This window comes from Geotrypetes seraphini, chromosome 4 (genome assembly GCF_902459505.1).
Source record: "Geotrypetes seraphini chromosome 4, aGeoSer1.1, whole genome shotgun sequence".
Lineage (NCBI taxonomy): Eukaryota > Metazoa > Chordata > Amphibia > Gymnophiona > Dermophiidae > Geotrypetes > Geotrypetes seraphini.
The window spans coordinates 106,081,624-106,106,228 of record NC_047087.1 but is presented as its reverse complement, the minus strand read 5'-3'; the positions used below and the strand labels follow the sequence as shown (position 1 = coordinate 106,106,228).

At 42.1% G+C, this 24,605-nt stretch overlaps 1 protein-coding gene across 6 annotated transcripts in view; it reads right to left on the bottom strand.

The window, feature by feature from the left end:
- The window catches only part of STXBP5L (syntaxin binding protein 5 like), an 815,959-nt gene that overhangs the window by 88,753 nt on the left and 702,601 nt on the right, over window positions 1-24,605 (bottom strand). For all 6 annotated transcript variants that reach the window (XR_004539193.1, XM_033941651.1, XM_033941652.1 and 3 more), the window contains one exon: window positions 7,859-8,216. Coding sequence is in view for 5 of the 6 variants with exons in the window: in XM_033941651.1 (XP_033797542.1) it covers window positions 7,859-8,216 (358 nt within the window). In the remaining variant the exon portion in view is untranslated. The remainder of the gene's footprint in view (window positions 1-7,858; window positions 8,217-24,605) is intronic.

Below are 24,605 nucleotides of genomic sequence, written 5' to 3'. Positions count from 1 at the left end.
ATACACAGTGACCCTGAAAGAAATAAAACACGAGCTGCGATGAGAGAAGGTACGAGGTAGAACTGAGTCTAGTGCAGAGCGTCAAAATAGGATTTCTCGGCTCTGTGGAAAACTGAGAATTGAGGAGAGACTGCGCTGGGCGGGAAGGCACTCGTGAACTTTCTGAAGTTCTACAAGCAAGTCTGCTTGTGAAGCTGTCCGCATCCAGGCTCCGTAGATGACGCCACCCACATATGAGAATATGCTGCCTGCTTGTCCTGGGATAAAAATTTTATCATTGCAAAGCTGACACTGGATTAATTTTGCAAATCCCCCTGAGGAAGCTTGTTGAGTGAAACACAGATCCTTGGAAACTAGTCACTAAAGACTTACATTTGTAAAGGGTGGAGCCATTCATCTACATAGACCATTTTGATTTTGAAAAGTGGTATTATGGAATAGCACACAATCTGTCGGATGCTTGAAGATAAACAATATTTTCAGATTTTTTTGATCATACATTTTTGTCATTTGATAATTTAGAGAAAGAGACTTCCAATTTTCTACTATCACACAAAATCTAATAAGGTGATCATAAGTCTGTTTTTTCTCTAAATGAGATGACATAAATGTATGTTCAAAAATAGAATATTACTTATCTCCAAGCCTCCAACAGATTTTGTGGTGTTCCATAATATCACTTCTCAAAATCAAAATGGTCTATATCAGTGGTCTCAAACTCACGGCTTAGGGGCCACATGCAGCCTGCCAGGTACTATTTTGATGTCCTCGGCATGTTTATCATAATCACAAAAGTAAAATAAAACAATTTCTTCATCATATGTCTCTTTAGCTATAAATTATAATATTATTATTAAGACTTAGCCAAAAAGAAAGATTTATAAACTATATAGAGTTTTACCTCATGCAAAATTGTCATTTCTTTAATAAGGCATTAACTATTTTTTCTGAGGCCCTCCAAGTACCTACAAATCCAAAATGTGGCCCTGCAAAGGGTTTGAGTTTGAGACCACCAGTCTATATGAATGGCTCCACCCTTTACAAATGCAAGTCTTTAGTGACTAGACCCCACTGAATAATTCCCCAGCATGCATCTGTTACATGTTTCCTCATGGGGATTTGCAAAATTAATCCAATGTCAGCTCTGCAATAATACAATTTATAAATCTCAAAACCAAATATCCAAAAATTTTTATTATGAAATTGAATCTAAAGTCAGCTTGCAAGCAGGGATCACAGCTGGATTTCAAAGATTTAAATTTGTAAAAGGCTGAGTTCTCTATCTAAAACATTTTGATTTTGAGATGATGTTATCTGTCAGGGTTAAATTATATATTCTCAAAGTCTTCCCTTCCTTTAAATCAACTACCACTGAGGTATGGTTGGACCATGTATTATTCAAGCTACTACAGTACAGTACATACCCAGTCATCTCCAGGCTTATTAAAAATAATTAACATAATCCATGTGAGAGTAACTATTATTAGTTTGGGAGAAATGTGCAATTATTTTCTACCTCATTTTTGATTCTGTAAATGTCTAACAGAGAAAATTCCTCCATTATCCCATTTTTCCTAACCAATCTATCTACAGCCTCATTAACTACCATATTAAAGTTCCCTTCAACCACAAGCAGGCACAATGTTCACTAGGTGACCTTCCGTAGACTCTGCTGCAAAAAGAAGAGCTGTTCCTTGTTTGGAGCATACATATTCACTAAGCAGCATCTGATCTATGACATCTTTCTTCAAGGCTACTCTCTCTTTTCTCTGCCAGTCACATAAAGATATCAAGACTCTGAGGTGAGCATTTCTATGGATCTATATAGCTGCTTCCACAATGTTTCTCTTCCCATATGAATGAAATCATTTGTCACCAACCCTTCTTTTATCTTCCTTGTCAGCAGCAAATAAATGTCTTTCTTTTACAAAACACATCTCTGCCACCATTCTCTTCAACTAATTTAACACTTTGCACCTCTCCTTATAGGTATGCAGACCTCTAATGTTATGTGTTTCCCTCCCCCAAGGGAGGGAAACACCTTTACATTTGTAAAACACCTTTACATTCATTAGACCTTATACATCTCTGTCACTGAGGCTCAACTACCAGATACCTCGGCTCTCAAATCATCAAACCTTTCCTGTAGTCACTTTGCCTTGTTCTCCAGACTCGTGTCCAAGTTCCCTGCTAAGCAGAAACCTCATTAGCTGACAATTATCCAGATTCTGCTGTGGCTAAGTTTCCCTGAGTTCCATCACTGCAAAGAGATGCAGCTTGCTGAGGCCCTTTCTGGACTTCACTTTTTAATTTTTTTTTTTGTTTTCTTCCCTGTCATTGGTTGTCACACATCCAATATTTTCTGCAGCATACCTGCAATTCTTGTCTGACTCTTTTCTGGGGCTACCCTCCTGCATATTTCTTTGGGAGCTGAATTGGCCACTGTTGGAAACAGGATACTGGGCTTGATGAACCTTCAGTTTGTCCCTGTATGGCAATATTTATGTTCTTATGTTACTCTGGAAAAAAAAAAAGAGGATCCTCCAGGAAGGATAATTGCAAGAATTTCTTCATTTCCTGCAAAATGTATAGTTTCATCTTTATAGGAGATTCTCAGTCTTGCTAGGTACAACATGGCAAACTATATTGCATACACATTTCTTGATTTCCTTGTACAGCTGTCTCTATCAGTCCATCTCTGGATTGAAATCAAGGAATATTACAATTGTATTGCCTTTGTACTCCAATTTTCCATCCTTTTGAGCTAATGCCAAGATCAGCTCTTTGTGCCAAAAATTTATGATTTTGGACGTATTGGCATGCTCTGTCTCATGGCCTCAGAGCTCTCTTCAGCACTCTATGTGCTCTTTCAACCACCATGTCTGCCGCTAATGGAGCCTGCTGGAATATTTCCTTTAATAAATCCTCCACATTCTTTACTACGTGGCCTGCTTTGGACTCTTAGATAAGCTCACTAACCTAATATTCCCCTTCCTAGATCAATTCTCTAAGTAATCCAGCTTATGAATTTCACTATTATGTGTCAGCAACACCCACTTCAATAGCACCTACCATATTCTGTGTCTGTAATTTACTTCCCCCTCTGCAGCACGACATCATCTCATTTTCTCCACCCAAACTCCTGCAAGTTCAGTCTGCCCAATTATATGTCCTTCATCTTACCCTAGCATCATATGACCAGTAATATTCCATTATTCTAAACAATTTACATGCATAAACTGTGAATGCCTAGTTTATTGAATTGCTCTTATACAAGTCAATATTCAGCCAGTGGCAATCAGCATTTTTTAAGCACTGACCGTTTCCAGCTAAATTAGATCTGGATATTAAATGCTGGGCCATGACAGGCAGCAGCATTTAATATCCAAATCTGACTGGATGTGCTGGCTATCAGAATTTATGGGGTCCAGCCATATTCAGCCAGGATACACATAAGGGAGTCTCTTCTGGCCACTCCTTTCACAGCAGCGGCTCCTTTCCAAAGCACTCCCACCTTGAGCAGTGGCCCCTTATGGCTACCCACCCCAGGAAAGTGCCCTCTGTTGATCTAATATATGGCATAGACCTGAGAGATGACTCGAAGCACCCACTGGTGAAAAAAAGAGTTGGTGAAAAAAAAGAGTAGTCTACTTCCAATATGAAGATTGGGAGGCAGAGATAGGGGGATGGTGGCAATGCTTTCTAGAAAGGAGTCTGACTCTGAACTGGTGCCTTCTGAGTATTTTGTTACTTTGTGTGGGAGTTTTGATTAGAAGATCTAGATGAAGATGGCTGATTGTAACAGTATTTAGTATTATAATTGTATGAATGTCTGGATGTGACAGAATACCTTCAATGAGATGATAAAATATAGAGGTCCGAGGTTTAGACAAAGTTTACATTGTATGGGTTTTTTAAAAATTCAATCAGTCATCTCCTCAATCTCATCTCCAAACATATCATCAATCTTGCAAGGAATATCAGAAAGGTGTTTTTGCACTGAAGATCACAGACTCTGAGCCAACACAAATAGTGCATTGCTACTGCCACTGCAGATATATGAGAAGAAACATCTGATGTATCAAATGCCTCTACTGAGACACTTTCTCATAGTGAGTAAGTTCTTAAATAATTGTTGAAACTCCTTTAGTTTCTCTTGAGGGAGGAATTCTCAAAAGCTGGAAGTTGTTTAAGTAAGGACTTTAAATAGAGGAATAGAACTAGTAACCTGGGATTCTATTTGTTAGCGTAGATGATTGAAAAATGCATTTACCAGAGTTTAATGTCCTTGCTTCCCTTCCTGGAGGAGCAAAAGCATAAGATCTTGAACTGCATGAATGTTTTAATGCAGATTCCACAACCAGAGAATGATGTTGAAGTTGTGTTCTCTAACACCCTGGACACTTTTGTATTCTATACATTGTGTTTATCTTTTTAGGAGCTCCCTGGACTGACAGAGGGATCTCATGAGTGAGGCATGGACGAAGATGATGTCAAGTCTTGTCTCTGCAGAGTGTCTAATGTTTGATGCTCACTTTGCAGTATCAGTTGCATGCAGTGTCGATACCAATTGATTATTGGGCCCCGAATCTCCCACCATGCTGGATGTCAATTCTGTACTGAAAAATTTGTCTGGCTTTGAGTGACCTCAACAAAGTTCACAATGAATGTCATGATGTTCACTAATCGTGGACGCATGAAGGAAAAAATGGCTGACGTGAAGTGAAAAGCCTTGATGGTCCAGGGAGTTCAAGTGAAAAGTAGATCGAAAAATGTCAACACTCCCTCGGTTGAAATAAGGCCACGAAAAGGCTCAAAGGCCCAAAATAAAAAAATTGACAGAACTTAACCAAACTTGATGAAAACATTGGAAGACGATAAAATGAAGAATTATGAAGAGCAGTAAAATAATAAAAGGCACAAAAAAGGCTTCAACGTTTGATATGCCGAGGAGATACCAAAGATAGAGCTTCTCAGCTCTGTGGAAAATTTAGAACTGATGGTCCTACTAGCTGACATCAGGCAGGAAGGCACTAGCATGCATATAGTATGGGGACTGCCTTAAATATTCAAGGTGACAATGTATTTAGCAGTGTCTGTACTGGGTTCCATGGATGATGTCACTCACTTGTGAGAACATTATGTCTGCTTGTCCTCGGAAAATGAAATTTTTGCCCTTCCAGTTCACTTAATGCCGCCTTACTTTTATTTTTCCATTATTTGAACTTTATGGTACTATCTTATTATATACCTGTTAAGATGCTATAAAGAATTTTAGGCTATTCTTCATGAAAGCTGACAAAAAGTTACATTTGCATTTAAATATGCTTTTTTACTAAGGTCTATTTCAAAGCAATCGATTCAATCTATCTGTGCCTGCTATCCTACTTATAAATTACTGATGAACAATATTATTTTTTTTAGCTGTATTTTGTATAGGAAAATCAAGTAGGGAAAATATGCAGAGGCATGGATTCAGGAATCTTTTCTAATATGGAGTCAAAGAGAAAGTGGATGTAGGAGTGAATGTGTGGTGGAGGGATTCTGATGAAGAGAACAAACTTGTCTAGGAAAAATGTATGCATGGGAGGATTGTGGATATGTATGTACAAGAGTGTGTGGATTGTGTATTTGTGTGGGGCTAAGCATATCTGTGATTTTAGAAGTGGAAGATATGCCTTTGAAGATGCCTTCTGGAGCCATTTGTTACCAGATGCTTCAGTTTTTTCCTTAAGTCACTTTGGTACATGTAAGTATGTGTTTTGGGGGTGAGGATGTATATATTATCTCTGTCTATCTATTTTGGGCTGTGGTAAAGTACTATATTGGAGCAGTATTCACATTCTAACAGCTTTCCAAAACAAAAAAAGGGAATTTTTTTTATTTTTACTTTGTTCACTGAAATCACTGATTGTAACCAGGGTTAAAAGTTTAATAGTTACTTGAGTGTGAAAAACAGGGTTTAAATAAGTTTTTAAAGGGTTTAATGAAGCAGAGAGGATCTGGAAGGAAATATATGTGTTTTTTATTTTGAGAAGTATGGTTTGTGTATTGTTTGTATTGGAGCAGTTTTGAGGTTTTCTGTTGCTAATTTCTTGCACAGGTCTGCTGTCCTAGTGCAGAGATCAGCATCAGCTGCTTGAACATTCTAACTGTCAGATTTGACAGTTGGGAGGGTGACTTGGATCTGTGTGGAGGTGTTTTTGTTTCTGTGACTAGTGATAAGGTAATTATGGTGGTTTTTATTTGAATTTGTGAAGGATTGTGAAATTCTGGATAACGTCTGAAGTTTGTTATTGATGCTGGTAATGTTTGAGAGTCTGAAGATAATTTTTGTGCTCTTCTGCGAGAATCTTCTGGGAAATGTGAGAGAGATTCCCTGACTAAGAAATATATGGTGCTGAGTTCTGAATAAAGTTTCAGTCTGATATTCTGTGAGAATCTTCTGAGAAGTGTTTGAGAGATTCTATAAGTGAGAAATTTATTGTGCTGATTTTTTGAGGAAAGTTTCAGTCTGCTCTTCTGTGAGACTCTTCTGGGAAATGTTTGAGAGGATCTTTGAGTGACTTCTGTGGTGCTGATTTTTGGAGGAGATTTTTATGAGAGATCCTGTGACAGATTCCTGTGGAATGTTATAAGAGAATATTGATAAAAGAAAATTGGTAAACTGTTTTGGGAACCTTTTCCTGAGAATATCTGTTGTAAAGTTTAAAGAGAATCTGAGTGATTTGAGATATAGGAGTGATTTGAGATATAGGAAATTTGAATGATTTTAGAAAAAGGAAATTCTGGGGAGAGAAAAGTATAGGGAATATCAATTATCTATTTTTTTCCTAACTTAGAAAGTATATTTAGGAAATTTGGGAGTTATTAGATTAGGATAGGGTTTTCCCTTATTGGTTTGTTTAAGTCAGAATAGTAGGTTGGTTCCAGCAAGAGAGAGTCTGCTAGCAAGAGATTCTGCTAGCAACAGCGCGCCTACGTGGTACCCCTACATAGCAAGAACATAAAGCCTCAAATACCCGAATCTGAGGAAAAAGAAGAACTTTACAGAGGGGAAGTAGAATCTCTTTGTTTAGATTTGCTTTACAGCATTTGTTTATTAAATATTATTTCTAATTTAAATTCTGAATCCTTAGTGCTTCTTTATATTTTTTTTATTATATGTTTAATAACTATTTTTATTTCAAGGTTATACCATATTATTATATATTATTATTTTGTTTATATAATTCACCCCTTCTCCTGGGGAAAGGTATCAATTTAACCCTCAGTGTGCACGACTACAAAACAAATCTTATTTCAAGAGGGATACCTTTTACCTCAGTCTGAGGAGGGGGTTATATGATTTTCAACTCATCTGAGATATTCACATTTCCTTAATGCATGCCAATTTGTTGAATTTCTTTAAAAAAAAATAAAATAAAAATTAAGAGTTATTGTGCATATGGATCAATCGATGGATATTAATCCCTCTTATATAATCCCTTCCAATATATGGAATGATGGAAAGCATAAAAATGGATTTTTAGGTTTTACAAATAAGGTGATTATCAAAGAGGGCTTAGGTTGGTTGCTTTATATTTATGCAAATTAACATGATGTAGTTACTTTTAAACACTATAAATGCAAGGTAATCACTTTTCAATTTTAATTATAACGATTTTTAAACTCATGAACAGTAACTTTATACAGTATTTACAGCCACTTTTTAGTTTTCAAATTAACGGACAGAATATACATTAACCAACACTAAAATATTAGATTGCTAGTGTTTCTATATCGTATACTATTTAAAATCCATAAAATCTTTAGAATTTTGTTTACTATCTTTTCAAATGATTACAAAGGAGAATACCTCATTGTCATAATATGCCCATTGGCACAAAAACATGCCAGGCAGACACTAGTACACATAGTCACTACATCTGCCCGTAGTATGAATGATGTTTCTGTAATGTTGTGCACATAAAGACATGTCTGAGAAGGCATAGAGAATACTTTGGCTTGTTTTTCTGAGCAGATGACTGCAAATTGATGGTCTCCCATATCCTGAGAGGAAGAAGGTGAAAATGTGACCAGTTTTCTTTTTCTTTTCTCATTTTCATCAGTACTGTTTGGGTCCCTCCAAACTTCATATGGTGGGTGTATTATATTTCCCAGGCAATCCAAACAAGAAAATGTAAGCACTGCTCCTTTCAGCATCAACACTGTACCTGTAATACAGAAAGTTAAAATACATTCACATTAGTTGTTTTAATGAACAACTGGCAAATGAGCCAGTCATCACTGATATGTAACACAACAATTATTTTAACATTTTCTTTTTTTTATGATAAACCTACTGAAAAGATAAATCATTCTGTGTTTGGATTATAATTTTAGAGGAGTGGTAGGTAATTCTGTACTTATCTTAGAAACTAATACAAATGAAGGTTAGAGTAACTCCTATTGCCCAGCTCTAGCCTAATCAACTGCTGATAGATCAATTCCTATTTTGCTCATTCATTTTTTGAAGGAAAAGTAGAATCTCACTGGCAGAAAAGCTTGAGATATGATTCAGGCTATTAAGTGGGTTTTTTTCAGTAAAACTGAAAGGTTCAAACATTATAAAAATAAGTGCTAAACATACATTAGAACAGCAGCAATTACATGAAAACACAAGAAGCATTATGGTTTTATGTTTACTTTCAATCAGTAACATCATGTTTGCCTCCATTTTGGGCTTTTTTTTTTTTTTGCATACACAAAGACATGAAGGCCGTACAGTGAGAGATTAGAGAAATTGGGCCTCTTCTTCCTTGAAAAGAGGAGACTGAGAGGGGACATAATTGAAGCATTCAGGATAATGAAGGGAATAGTCTTAGTAGATATAGACGGTTCATAGACAAAACCGCCGAAGACAAAGGTGCACGCCGACAACTGAGCGCAAGTCGGAAGCGCGCACCGAAGAAAAAGAGTGTTTTTAGGGGCTCCGGTGGGGGGTTTTGTTTACTTAATACAGATCGCGGCGGCGTTGTGAGGGGTTTGGGGGGTTGTAACCGCCCTCATTATACTGGAAACTTAACTGTTTCCCTGTTTTTTAGGGAAAAAGTGAAGTTTTCAGTAATATGTGGGGGGTTACAAACCCCCAAATCCCCCACAACACGGCGTGATCTGTATAAAGTAAAGTGGGGGGGGGGGGGTTTCCCCCACAACCACCGTCGGAGCCCTTTAAAACAGTCATTTTCTTTGGCGCACACCTCTGAGTTGCGCTCAGTTGTCTGCGCGCGCCTTTGTCCTGGCGCACTTTTGACCTGACACCGATAAAGACAGCTTGTTCACCCTCTCCAAGGTAGAGAGAATGGGAGGGCACTCTCTAAAGTTAAAAGGGGATAGATTCCGTACAAACGTAAGGAAGTTCTTCTTCACCCAGAGTGGTGGAGAGCTGGAACACTCTTCCGGGGTCTGTTGTAGGGGAAAACACTCTCCAGGGTTTCAAGACTAAGCTGGACAAGTTCCTGCTAAACCAGAACGTATGCAGGTAAGGCTAATCTCAGTTAGGGCACTGGTCTTTGACCTAAGGGCCGCTGCATGAGTGGACTGCTGGGCACGATGCACCGCTGGTCTGGCACAGCAGCGGTAATTCTTTTGTTCTTATGATTGCAAAGGTATTGAAACCATGAAACTAACTAGGAAGAAAAATAGTAATCTGATCTAATCTTTCCTTTTATATACCACATTATCCATATTTTTCTTGGAGCACAACACAGCTTACAATAAATTTTAGATTAGCCAACAACAAATCAAATTGAATTTTAAACAAATAAGTTTGTAACTGCTTATGAAATATTGAGTAAGACTCGCATTTTCTTAATTGTAATGGTAAGTCATTCCACAGAGCAGTAAAAATAAAAGAGATAGAATGAGCAACCAAAGTTATTGATTGAACACCCTTGACTGATGGAAATACTAATGAGAATAATGAAGCAGATCTTCGACATCTTTGTCCTAATGCATAAACAGGGAAATTCTATAACCAGCGTCTAAACGCAGGCGTCGGTAGATGCCCTGCCGATGTGTAAGTTAATTGAAAAATGCCATTAGAAATGGCAAAAAAACCCCAGCAGTGTTGAAGTACCTACTGACACCTAAATAAAAGGCGGCTGGAATCATAGCTAGGTAGCTGCTTTAGGCTGGAGAAAGCCAAAATAGGCATGGCCAACACTGGTGGGCTAAAGCGGCTACTTAGTCGCAATTCATGGCAAGATAAGCAGCTGAAATGTAGGCTTTGAAAACCCTGGCCTACATTTCAGCCGCCTATGTCACCGTGGGATCCTAAAGCTAGCCTGCAGCAGCCATAAGCTGATTGTGGCAAGGGATGTTATCCCCGATCAGCTGAGCCGGCAGGGTTCCCCGAAGCAAAATAACCAGACAAGTAGATGGCAGTAAATCAAGATAATCATTTATCTGAATGTTGGATGCTGTCACATGATTCCAATGGTTTCAGAATTCCAAAAAGCAAACGCACTGCTCCAAACTGTGCAATTATCTCGACTGATCTCCAAGCACAAATGCTCAGCTATGGTGAGTGACTATAGTGCAAAAGTGCCATAAAGTAGTGTCCAAAAAGTGAAAAAGGAAAAAAACAAACCCCTCTCAAAATCTAAACATAAAATGTAAATGCCGCAATCTCATTCAAATTAACCACTCCTCACTCCTTGATAATTACACTCCTTGAGGAGTGGTTAATTTGAATAAGACTGCAGCGTTTACATTTTATTTTTGGATTTTGAGAGAGTTTTGTTTTTTCTCCTTTTTCACTTTCTGGACACTACTTTATGGCACTTTTGGCACCTTTGCACTATAGTCAAGCACTATAGCTGAGCATTTGTGCTTGGAGATCAATCAAGATAATTGCACAGTTTGGAGCAGTGCGTTTGCTTTTTGGAAATGCTGAAACCACTGGAATCATCATGTGACAGCATCCAGCATTCAGATAAGTGATTGTCTTGATTTACTGCCATCTACTGTGCTGGTCACTTTGCACCATTGAAGTATCTGTCATCTTGGCTCAGTAATATTGAAAGTAGAGTGCTTCACACTATTAGAGCAAGTATATAATGGAAACATTTGTTACCATGTTCTAACGCAGCGGTCTCAAACAAGCGGCCCCCCCAGGACTATTTTGCAGCCCGTGATCTGTCCTCTCCATTTCAGAAGTTTTCTGATTGTGGAGAGGACAATCGAGTACAGACCGCGACTGCTGTAAATGGACTTGCAGAAGTCTCTCTGGAGGGAATGTCGGCAAATGGCTCGCGGCTGGCCCGGAACTTCCTCTCTGACGTTAGAATTGATGTTGGGTGGCGAGAATTGGTCGGCCCTGCGCTGGGGAAGATAAGCAGGGAGAGCTAAGACCTCGGCGCTGGCCTGTTCCCCAATTATGGCGGTAACGGCCTGTTCCCCAATGGTGGTGGCTTGGGGGAGGGCAGGGAGACATAAAGAAAGAAAGCGGGGGGGCAGGGAGACAGAAAGAAAGAAGGGAGATGGGACACAGACAGAAAGAAAGGGTGGGCATGGAGAAAGAAGAAAAGAAAGAAAGGGGGCACAGAGAGAGAAAGACAGACATATAGAAAGAAAGGGGGCAAGGAGAGAGAGAGAGAAAGAAAGAAGGGGGAAGGGTGAAAGAAATAAAAAGTTGGGGGAGGGAAGGAGACAGATGCCAGACCAGGGGAAAGGAAGGAAGGAAGGAGGGAGGGAGAGAAAGGAAAGAAAGAGATGTCAGACCATGGAAATAGGGACGGAAGAAGAGAGAGATAGAAGGGAAGGTAAGACATGGAAATGTAGATTTTGAAAAGAAAGCAGAAAAATTGAATATTAAGTTAATGCCAAAGATGGATGCAAGGCAGAAAGTAAAAACGGAGAGAAAAACAGTCAAAGGACAAGAAGGCCCTGGAAACATAGTTAAAAGCACAGAAAAATAAAGTCACCAGCCAACAAAGGTAGGGAAAATGATTTTATTTTCAATATAGTGATTGAAATGTGTCAGTTTTGAGAAAGGAAAGATATTAAACTTTAAATGTGAGGGCTGCAGAAAAAATAGGGTACTTGGAGGCCACAGAAAAAATAGTTAATGGCAATTTTGCATAAGGTAAAACTCTTTATAGTTTAGAAATCTTTCCTTTAACTGTTAAAGGAAAGATTTATAAACTATAAAGAGTTTTTACCTCATGCAAAGTTGTCATTTCTTTAATAAGACATTAACTATTTTTTCTACAGCTCTCCAAGTACCTACAAATCCAAAATGTGGCCCCACTGAGGGTTTGAGTTTGAGACCACTGTTCTAACGATACTGAGTTATATATGGAAAAATTATGTTCTTACCCGTTTTCTTTCCTTTAGATGCAGCAGATGAATCCAGAGACCAATGGGTTAGCCCACATCTACCAGCAGGTGGAGATAGGGAAACTGATTAACAGGTGGCCCTATTGGCTGGCACTCTTCCTATATCTTCAGTATTGCTGCTTGCCCTAGCATCCGGAACCATCAATATGCTTAGCATGTAAAAAACTTCCTTCCCATAACAATAACAACAAAACTTCTGAAAGTTGCAAAAGATAAACCTACAACCAATATCCAGAAAGGGTGGAGCTCTGGATTCATCTGCTGCGTCTAAAGGAAAGAACATTAACAGGTTAAATTTTTTTTTTCTTTCCTTAGCAACAGCAGATGAATCCAGAGACCAATGGGATGTAGCAATGCAATCCTCAATCTGGATGTGACGTGAACGCCACCTCCGCAATGACCGAAGCACCAAGAGCAGTCTCCGCACGCGCTGCCACATCCAACTGGAAATGCAGGACCTGTTGGGCCGCCGCGTGAGCGGACTGCTGGGCACGATGGACCTCAGGTCTGACCCAGCGGAGGCATTGCTTATGTTCTTATATTCTTAGAAGACCAAGTAGCCACATGACAAATCTCCTCCAAGGAAAAACCTCTGGACTCAGCCCAGGAAGTAGCCATCGCTCTAGTTGAATGGACATAAAGCTCTTCTGGCAACTGCTTACCTGACATCAAGTAAGCGGACGCCCTGGTCTCCTTGAGCCATCAAGCGATAGAAGGTTTGGACGCTGTCATACCTTGGTTGCATCCCGCGAATACCACAAAGAGGGAATCTGAACGTCGAAAATCGTTAGCAAGCTGTAGATAGTGTAGAAGCCTGCTACACACATCTAGGAAATGCAGTGAAGAGAGGCGTGCCCTCTCCCGTCTTCCTCCCGGATAGCAGTAAGGAAGAGACACTGGTTGATATGAAAGGTTGATACTACCTTAGGAAGAAACTATGGTATTGTCTGAACTGATACACCAGAATCTGTAATACAGAAAAAAGAATTCCCTGTAGGACAAGTCCTGCACGGCAGAAAACCCTCTGGGGTGAAGCTATGGCTACAAGAAATACTGTTTTCAACTTCACATCCTTAAGAGTCTCATTAGACAAAGGTTCATAGAAACATAGAAACAGACGGCAGATAAGGGCCACGGCCCATCAAGTCTGCCCACCGCAATAACCCTCCCCTACCTTTCCCTGTGAAGAGATCCCACGTGACGATCCCATTTTGTCTTAAAATCAGGCACGCTGCTGGCCTCAATTAACTGTAGCGGAAGATTATTCCAGCGATCAACCACCCTTTCGGTGAAGAAGTATTTCCTGGTGTCACCGTGTAGTTTCCCGTCCCTGATTTTCCATGGATGCCCTCTTTTTGCCGTGGGGCCCTTGAAAAAGAAGATATCCTCTTCCACCTCAATACGGCCCATGAGATATTTGAACGTCTCGATCATGTCACCCCTTTCTCTGCGTTCCTCAAGTGAGTACAGCTGCAATTTATTCAGCCATTCCTCATACGGGAGATCCTTGAGTCAAGACCATTCGCTTAACCGTCTCAGCACATCTTTGCGGTAATGCGGCCTCCAGAATTGTACACAGTATTCCAGATGGGGTCTCACCATGGATCTATACAAAGGCATAATGACTTTGGGCTTACGGCTGACGAAACTCCTACGTATACAACCTATGATTTGTCTTGCCTTAGATGAAGCTTTCTCCACTTGCTTGGCAGTCTTCATGTCCTCACTGATGATCACCCCTAAGTCACGTTCTGCTACAGTCCTCGCTAGAATCTCACCATTAAGGGTGTAAGTCTTGCATAGATTTTGGCTGCCAAGGTGCATGACTTTACATTTTTCGGTATTGAAACTTAGTTGCCAGGACCTGGACCAGCGCTCCAGTAGGAGTAGGTCGTGCACCATACTGTCAGGCATTGAGTTATCGACAGGCACTGTTTTTTTGTCTGTTGTGTTCTTGCCTATTACATTGCATAGTTTTGCGTCATCGGCGAATAGCATTATTTTACCTCGAAGCCCCTCGGACAAGTCCCTTATGAAGATGTTGAAAAGGATCGGGCCCAAGACCGAGCCCTGCAGCACTCCACTGATCACTTCCGTCATTTCGGAGGGGGTGCCGTTCACCACCATCCTCTGAAGCCTACCCCCAAGCCAGTCCCCAACCCATGCTGTCAATGTGTCTCCCAATCCTATAGAGCTCATCTTGCTCAACAACCTGCGGTGTGGTATGCTATCGAATGCTTTGCTGAAGTCCAAGTATACGATGTCCAGGGACTCTCCAACATCCAGCTTCCCCGTCACCCAGTCAAAGAAGCTGATTAGGTTGGATTGGCAGGACCTCCCCTTGGTAAATCCGTGTTGACGGGTATCTCGTAGATTCTTCTCGTTCAGGATCGTATCCAATTGGCGTTTGATTAGAGTCTCCATTAGCTTGCTCACTATTGATGTGAGACTCACCGGTCTGTAGTTTGCAGCCTCCGTTCTGCATCCTTTTTTGTGGAGTGGAATGACGTTAGCCGTTTTCCAGTCCAACGGGACTCTATCTGTACTAAGGGAGAGATTGAAGAGCGCGGATAGTGGTTCTGCCAAGACTTCTCTAAGCTCCCTGAGTACCCTGGGGTGTAGGTTGTCTAGCCCCATTGCTTTGTTAACCTTGAGATTAGACAGTTCACAGTGGACAGTGCTGGGCGTAAACTCGAAATTACGAAATGGGTCCACCGGGCTATCCCTTGTCTGCAGCTGAGGGCCAGATCCCAGCGCCTCACAGGTGAAGACTGAGCAGAAGTATTCATTTAAAAGTTTAGCTTTTTCGGAGTCCGATTCTACATAGTTCCCGTCTGATTTCCTAAGGCATACTATCCCGCCTGTGTTTCTATCGCTAATATATCTGAAGAAGGATTTATCACCCTTCTTGATGTTCTTCGCTAGATTCTCCTCCATTCAGAGTTTGGCCTCTCTGACCGCTGTTTTGACGGTTCTTGACTTGGTCAGATAGTCTTCTCTAGATTCCTGCTTCCTTGAGTGTTTGTAAGAGATGAACGCTCTTTTCTTTTCTTTTATGAGGTCTGAGATCTCTGCAGAAAACCACTGTGGCTTATTTTTTCTTCGCCGTTTACTTACTGATTTTATATAGCGGTTGGTTGCTTCTTGTATGGTAGCTTTCAGAGTTGACCACATTACTTCTACATTATCTGTTTCTGCTCGGTTTAGCAGCACCTGATGGATGAAATCCCCCATGCCCTCGAAGTTGGTGTCCTTGAAGCTGAGGACCTTGGTTAATGTGTTAGATTTGGCAAAACCTTTCCTTAGATTGAACCATACCTTGTTGTGGTCACTGGAGCCCAACATGTCGCCCACCGAGACCTCTGTCACACTTTCTCCATTGGTAAGTATCAGGTCCAGTATTGCCCGATCCCTTGTTGGCTCCAATACCAGTTGCCTGAGTCTTGCTCCCTGAATAGAGTCTAATAGCCTCCTGCTGCTGCTGGTCGCAGAGGAAAGTGTGGTCCAGTCCACATCAGGCATATTGAAGTCACCTAACAATACTGTGTCCCCACGCAAGGTGATATTCTCTATATCTCCGATTAATTCCATATCTAAGTCATCCAGTTGTCTTGGGGGTCTGTATACCACACCAAGATACAGGCATTTGTCCTTCTCCCTGGCCAAATTCACCCAAAGGGATTCCCCTGTGTACCTGACCTCTGTGATTCCGGAGACTTTAATGTCATCTTTGGTATATAGTGCTACCCCTCCTCCCATTTTGCCCTCCCTGTCACGGCGAAGCAAGTTGTAACCCGGTATGACCATGTTCCAGCCGTGGGAGTCCGTGAGCCAGGTCTCGGATATCGCCACCACATCCAGGTCAGCGTTCCTCATTTCCGTCTCTAATTCCAGAATTTTGTTTCCCAAACTGTGGGCGTTGACGTACATAGCCCTCCATGTTATATATTTGCTATGCTCCTGTGGGGATATTCCCGCTTGAGCTACTTTGACTCCCTTAGTGCAATTTGCTATGTGTGTACTCCTCCTAGACCCAGAATTACAGCGTGAACTTGCCCCAGACTCAGAAATGTGTACATTCTCCCCTGACCCAGAATTACAATGTGAACCTACCCCAGATTCGGAAATGTGTGTATCAACTCCAGACCCAAACCCAGAAATGGAATGATTACTTACCTCAGTCTCAACAAAGTACTGGCAGCTTGGCTCACCAGGTAGGTTAATTGCGCCTGTACCCTCCCCCAACTTACCTAGTTTAAAGCCCTGTGAAGTAGGCTGGCTAGTCGGTATCCAAAGACGTTCTTTCCTCTTCTGGTCAGGTGTAGCCTGTCCGGTCCCTGAAGTCTTGTAATGCCTCTCCATGGTGCAGGAACCTGAAGTTCATCTCCTTGTACCATCCGTGCAGCCAGTCGTTAGCCCTCTGGATGCGATCATCCCTGGCTCTATCCTTGCCCCTCACTGGGAGGATTGAGGAGAAAACCACCTGCGCATCCATCCTTCTCAGCTTCTAACCCAGGGCTCTAAAGTCCTCAGGTATGCTCTCCGGGGTGTTCCTGGCAGTGTCGTTTGTTCCGACGTGGATGAGAAGCATGGGGAAGTGGTCTTGGGGCTTGATGAGTCTGTCCAGGCAAGCGGTTACATTCCAGATCCTGGCCCCTGGCAAACAGTAAACCTCTCTCGATTGTAAATCTGGTCTACAGATTGGTCCCTCGGTGCACCTCAGCAGCGAATCACCAAAGACCACCACTCTGCGCTTCCTAGGGGGGGGGGGCTGACCTGTTGTCACCGGAACTGGAACCGTCTGCTGAACAACTTCCTGTACCTCGTTGTCAGGTCCTTCCTGTAGCTGCTGGAATCTGTTCCTCAAGGTGATTTGCGGGGTTGATGCGGAGCTGCCCTGTATGTGAGAGAAAGAGACAAAATGAGAGGAAGGTCTTCTGCGTTTGCCTGTGGAGGAAGTTACCAGCTGCCAGGAATCAGCATCTCTAGCCTCTTCCTGAATTCCGATGATTGGTCCCAAGGTTGCAGGTTTGGTTGCTTTGGGCGTAACGAGGATGGTCTTGTCAGGTTCCCGTTCGGAGATCTGGGACAGCTCCTGGATGACTCCGTCGATGAAGACCTCGTCTCGGATGCTTCTCAATCGCTGAACCTCCTCTCTCAGGCTCCTCAGTTCCAGCAAAAGGATGCCATCTAGCTGATCTGTTGTATCCGTCTGTGTGGAGACTGTGATCATCTTTGTGGGAATGGCCTCGGTCTGAACAGAGACCTCTGTACTCTGTCCTGGCTCCCCCTCCGCCTGCATGAGGACCGTGGACACCCCCTGGATCCCTTCGGTGACTGGACTGCCTGTCTTGAGTGAAGGCTTATTGCTTCTTGTTCTACCTGCCATTTTCAAAAAAAATATATATAATTAATATATATATATATATATATATATATATATATATTTTTAGTTAGTTCTTTGTCAGATGGTGTTAAGGTAGTTGGTTATTTATTGATCAGATAGTTTAAGGTTTGAGGGAAAGAGATAGATAGAGGTAGTAAGTAGTTGTTTTTTGGGGGGTTGTTGTTTTTTTTTTTTTTTAATTAGTTAAGGCTGCCTGTTAATTGGTGGGCAAGAAAGGTCTGTCTGATTTAAATGGTTTGAGGATGGAGTGACTGGTGAGGTCTTCCTGTTGTATAGTGTGAAAGGCCTGGTTGCTAGTTGGCTAGGTAGAAGGGTCTGCATGGTTGAAAGTTTGGTAGAAAGTCTGCCCTTTGTTTAGAGTGAAAGGTCTGGTTGTTTGTGTGAAAGGTCTGGTTGCTTGTTGGCTAGGTAGAAGGTCTGCCTGGTTGAAAGTTTGGAGAAAGTTTGTAGAAAGTGGAAAGACAGAAGTTAATTAGTTAATTAGCTAGGTGATGAGAGTTGAAAGATAGACTAAAGTTAGAATGAAATTGAAAGCCTTTCTTGAGGCCCTTCACAAAGGCGCTCTCGCTAATGCGAGCACCTTTGCCGAACGGTTCAAATGGGGCCTATTGTAAACTCCCAAGAACTTAAGACTCCTTAAGACTCCAGTCCGGACAGTGCTTCTTAACAGGTGGACAAAAAATGCTGTACTCCTTACAAAAACCAAACTATATTAGGCTAAGGAGCAAGTGAAAAGTGAGATACCTGGGCCCTCTATCAAGCAATAGTTGCCACTGGAAGCTGAAGAAATTATACAGGAATCCCTTTGTTATGTCCTTATGCAAAAAAGATGGAATACGAGATAGAGTCTGGAAGGAAGAACTACTCCAAGAATCAAAAAACCTCCAGACACCTTTGAACAGATCGATCTCACTGAGCCACCAATTCATGCTGAGCGATGCTTGAGGAGACCACTAAAGACTACCATTGAAGCCTTGAGATACCGGGAATTCTCGGAACAGAAGCAACTGCTGCAGCGTTCTCACATGAAAGCGAGTCACCACCACAGATCCTAGAACCTATATATAATCCCATACATGCGGTCTGGGTGACTGAAGAATAGTACTGAGACTGTAACTTGTCGCCCTGGTCTCTGGGAAGAAACACATTCCCCATCTTCGTGTCGAACAACACTCCGAGATGTTCCAAAGATTGGAACGGAATAAGAAAGCTCTTTGGAAATTTGAAGACTGAGGCAGAGAAATCACCCATTTATGTTACTGTCAAACGGTCCTTTTTTAAAAAATATTTTTATTTATGAATTTTTACATTTTAACAAAATTAAACATTTTGTACAGAAAGATTGAGTGTTAACATTACACTTGAGGAAAACAAATCTTTTTGCCATAACAAATATACCCAAACAATTTCAAGTCTTCATTTTGATCCAAGAGTCATTGAGTGACTATAAAGGAAAACTGAAAAAATACTCAAAGTAGAAAATAAAGGTATCTGATGACTGGTTCAAGGAGCTTAATTTCAGTTAACTAATGTGGTGTTCCTTCCCTTTCCAGGCGTTTCAGCATCAGGAAATTAGTAAGTTGGGCCGGTTCAAAAAACACATATTTGTTATCATGCTATCTTATAATACATTTACATGGAAAACGTAAGAATACACCACCTAACTGAGTAACACCTGGTTTCAATAAAAGAAATTGATGTCTACGATTTTGAGTTTCCTTGCTAACATCTGGGAAAAGAACATTTTTAATATCCATTCTTTATCTGGCAATAATGCCACAGATAATAAAAGAGTTGCCGGTATGGCCAATTCTTTATCAGAAGATTCCAAAATCGCAGTCAAATCTAACTGCAGTTCCAGCTGATCCTGATTCTGATCATCCACTTGCTGTTCTAATACTTTACCGGGTAGATAGTATACCTGCATAAAAGGGGGTATAGAATCCTCAGGAACATTCAAAATCTCAATAAAATACTTTTTTATCATCTCCCTTGGTCTTATAGAAGGAACTTTAGGAAAGTTCACAAGCGTAGATTATTGGCTCAGTAACTATTTTTATTGTCTCCAATTTTCTTCTAATAATCTGATTGTCTTATTATTGTTGAGTGTACTTGCTTAATCACAGTTAGTTCTTTTTCAATATTTCCCACTTTAACATTCATATTGGACATTTCTTGTTGATTTTCTTCTATTTCTTGTTTCTGAACTTTAGAATTTTTTTTTTCCACATTCTTAATCTATTTAGTTAAGGAGTCTCCTAGCTTGGAAACCAGGTCCCAGATAGAATCCAGGGTGACTTCAGTCAGTTTCACAGAGTATACGGAAGTTTCATGTAAAGTTTGTCTCAGCTCACCTTGTCCGTTTTCTTTCTGCTGGTTTCTCTTCCCAAGAGTGTCTTTACTGCAGATGTTACCTCTGGACTTGAAAGGTCCATCGAGGCATCTATAAGCTGGCTCCCAGATGATACAGCCTGTCGGTCAGGGAGAGCTGCCGCCTCTGACATATTCCCTTCACGTGGTGAGCTAGCACGCTGCGGTGGGGGAGGAGGATTCCTTAGATCGGGGCTCAGAGTAGTTTCTAGCCCAAGGATTTCCGGGTCGGCATCACTACACGCTGATGGATCCAGTGGGCGACTCCCCAACATAGCTGACTCCCTCTGAAGACGATGGAGAAATTGCTCAATAGTAGCAAGAGGGGGATTTTTGGAGCACCGCGAGGCTCCAGCAGTACTCCTACCCCTTTTCTTCGGCATTGCAGGAACAGTGGTTAAGGAAAGAAGCTGAATAAATCTCACAGCGTCCCTCCAGTCAGCAGGTATCCAGCGCCATCTTGGATCTCGATGAAAGCCCTGTCATACGGTCCTGTTTGGAAGATGACCAAATCATCTGGTCGTCCAAGAAAGGATGTATCTGCATCCCCTCTTTACGATGAAACACTGTCACTACTACCATCACCTTTGAAAAAGTTGGTGGAGCAGTGGCTAGGCCAAATGGCATCTGCCGAAACTGTTAGCCCTGTCCTAGGACACAAAGTGAAGATACCGCTGATGCTGTGGCCATATGGGAATATGTAAGCAATCTTCTGCAATATCGAGTGCTGGAAGGAACTACCCCGGTTGGACCGCTGTAATGACCAATCTGACAGTTTCCCTATGGAAATGACTGTCTTTGAGAAACTGATTGAGCTGTTTGAAATCTAGCACTGGTCTGACCAATCCCCCCTTCTTGGGCACTATGAAGTAAATGGAATAACTTTATACCGGAGGAACTGGATCTATTACCCCGAGTTCTAGTAACACATGAAGGGGGTCTCGAACCAACATCACCTTTGGCTGCTCAATACATGGTGATCCCTGAGACTTCCGGTTGGTGTTCAAGTAGGATGGCAGTTTGAGCCATGAGCTCCCACTTCCTTTCACAAAAATCGATCTAAGACTGTGGATTTAACTGGACGTAGTTTCCTCTGACTTTATTCTTCTGCCTCTTACTGCTACGATGACTACAAAGAAAGCCAAAGTGGATTCTTTGCCGGCCACCAAACGCCTTAAATCGGCACCGCCGTCCCCGGAAAAATCCGGTGGCACTGAAGACCACGAGGCTGACGGCGACTCAATTATAGCCAAACTACGGAACTTGAAAACCATGATGAAATCCCACATTGATATTTCTAAGGATATGAGGATCGAATTAGAATCTATCCTTTTGCAAATTGCTACTTCTCAACAACTTTTTGAACAGTTTACCCTTCGTCTATCAGCCGTTGAAAAAGATCTGCCGGCTGTTCGCGCCAATTCAGCAGCCATATTGAAGGTCACCACCGATCTCGAGGATATGGCGAATCACAGCCGGCGATGCAATTTGAGAGTTCTCGGGATGCCCGAAGAGGCCGAAAGAAACGACACCTTATCCTTCATGGCATCGTGGCTCCCGAAATTTCTTGGGATCGAATTTGCACCCGCGCTTGAAATAGAGCGTGCTCACCGCTCCCCCTCTACTCCAGGGCAATAAACACCCACGACCTATCATCGTCAAGGTCCTTCGCTTCCAACTTATCCTACAGATCTTGACGGCTGCTAAAGGAAAGGCTTCCATCCTGCATCAAGGCCGTAAAATCACCATTGTTCCTGATCTAGCACCGTCTACTGCTGCGAAACGAAAGGCCTTCTTAGCCCTGCGCCAGGAGCTCAAGGATCTTGGCGCACAATACGGGTTGTTCTACCCGGTGAGGTTCCGAGTTACCTATCACAACAAGACTGACACTTATTCTGATCCTGATCTCCTCCATAAATGGATTCACCAAATCAAAATGGGGTGAATTGTTCATGAATATTTCCTGAGTCCTACCCTCAGAGTTAGTCCAGATCTTTTTGAAGGGGTCAATATTTGAAGGTGCTTATGTGATTGGGGTGGAGATAGGGATTAGTATAAGGGCATCCTTTTCAACTTCATTCTCGGTATTACAGAAGAGTGGTATCCCCCAATCACCACAACATGGCTAAAGTTTGGTTTATAAATGTACCGATGGTCTATTTCTTATTCTGATTTTATTTTATCCATGGAAATATCCAAGTATTTCCATATCTTATAAGCAATCTTTAATCTGCATATACAAGAGTCAAGAAATATAAATCCATTTTAACTTTCATAATAATTTGAATTACAAACCATGATTTATTTATAATTACCAGTAGGTAGGAAAACCTTTTAACAATCTAGAAGGTGAAGGGAAAGACCAAAGTGGCTCATTTAATCTTCTTAGTTTGGTTAGATGAGCATATAAACTCCAGTGTAAAACCTAACACCAAACTCTATTCTGACCTCGTCCTTCACAACTCTCTTCCTATCATCTCCCTTCATATCTGTCCTAAGTTTTATAATAATCCTCAAAGTGACCAAAATAAGTGATTCCGTTGTCCAGTAACAAAGAGTTTCCCTATGCTCACTGAATTTTGGGTTTTAACCATAGTTCCTCTATGCAGGCTCTTAGAAGTCTAAAGTTGTTGTACACCATAGAGAATGACACGGGGAAAAAAATCTGTCCCCGTCACTGCACCGTCCCCGGCCCACCATCCTCTGCACCGCCCCGTCACCGCCGTTCCCTTCACCGCCCCGTCACCATCACCGCCATCCCTTTCACCGCCCCGTCACCGCCACTGCCATCCCATTCACCGCCCCATCACCGTCCCCGCAGCATCCATATAAGCCTCAGTACTGCGAAACACCATGAAGACAGAAGAGAGTTCTGCCATTACTACTACTGCACTGAGAATCTGTTTCAGTGCTTCTGCCCTGTAGTAAAAACAGAACATAAAATAAATCAATTAACTTGTCCTCCCTTTCAATGACATGTCCCCCATGTTCACCTATAGCTCGAATCAGGTCAATTGTGCACACTAAAAATGCAGGAGGATCTGGAACATGAGCGCAGGCAGACAGTGATACAAAAACAGCAGACACCCGACCGACTGCAGTGTTCCGACATCTCCCTCCCTCCATCTCACCTTAGATGTAGAGTATGCCGGCTTTCTTTTTCGCCCAGCCGCATGTGCGGGTGCTCATTTGTTCAATATTCTCCTCTGACGCAACCGGAAACAGGAAGTTGCAAGAGAGGAGAAGATTGATCAACGCGAGCGTGGCTTTTTGAACGCATGCAGCTGGGCGAAAAAGAAAGCCGGCATACTCTACATCAGTGTTTTACAACCTTTTTACACCTGTGGACCATCAGAAATAAAATAATTATTTTGTGGACCGGCAAACTACTAGGACTAAAATTTTAAAACCCTGTTTCCGCCCCATCTCCGCAAGCTCAGACACCTCAGTAACTATAGAAAAATAGACAAATATAGTGCAAAATATAGACAGCAGATATAAATTCTCAAAACTGACACATTTTGATCACTAAATTGAAAATAAAATCATTTTTCCTACCTTTGCTGTCTGGTGATTGATTTCATGAGTCTCTGGTTGCGTTTCCTTCTGTCTGTGTATCCTTTCTTTCTTTCTGCACTCAGGCCCAAGAATTGTCCCTTTCTATTCCCTCCCTCTTTCCTTCCTATGTCCTTAGTGCCCCCGGTGCCTCCTTCCCATGTCTTTAGTGCCCCCGGTGCCTCCTTCCAATGTCTTTAGTGCCCCCGGCGCCTCCTTCCCATGTCTTTAGTGCCCCCGGTGCTTCCTTCCCATGTCCTTAGTGCCCCTTCCTGTCTTTAGTGCCCCCAGTGCCTCCTTCCTATGTCTTTAGTGCCCCAGTGCCTCCTTCCCATGTCCCTAGTGCCCCTTCCTGTCTTTAGTGCCCCTTCCTGTCTTTAGTGCCCCCAGTGCCTCCTTCCCATGTCTTTAGTGCCCCCGGTGCCTCCTTCCCATGTCTTTAGTGCCCCTAGTGCCTCCTTCCTATGTCCCTCTCACTGCCTTCCACACTTTGTTCCACCCCCACCCCGAAGCCTGCCTGCCTGCCTGTCTTTCTCCCTCCCTAGCCAAAGCCAGCCTGCCGCCTCCCTGCTGCTAAAAAAAAAAAGCCTCCCTTCTTTTCCTGTTCTCTTACCGTCATGCTGCAGCTGCTAAAGCCGGAAGTCTTCTTTCCGACTCAATTCTGAAGTCGGAGAGGACGTTCTAGGCCAGCCAGGCAGCGATTGACTGGCCCAGAACGTCCTCTCCGACGTCAGAATTGACGTCAGAAAGACTTCCTGTCGGCTTTAGTAGCTGCAGCATGGCGATAAGAGCAGGAGAAAAGGAGAGGCTTTTTTTTTTTCTTCGTGCGGACCGGCAGAAATTCAACCGGCGGTTGCTCTTCAGTTCAAAGGTGAGGTGGAGGGAGGGA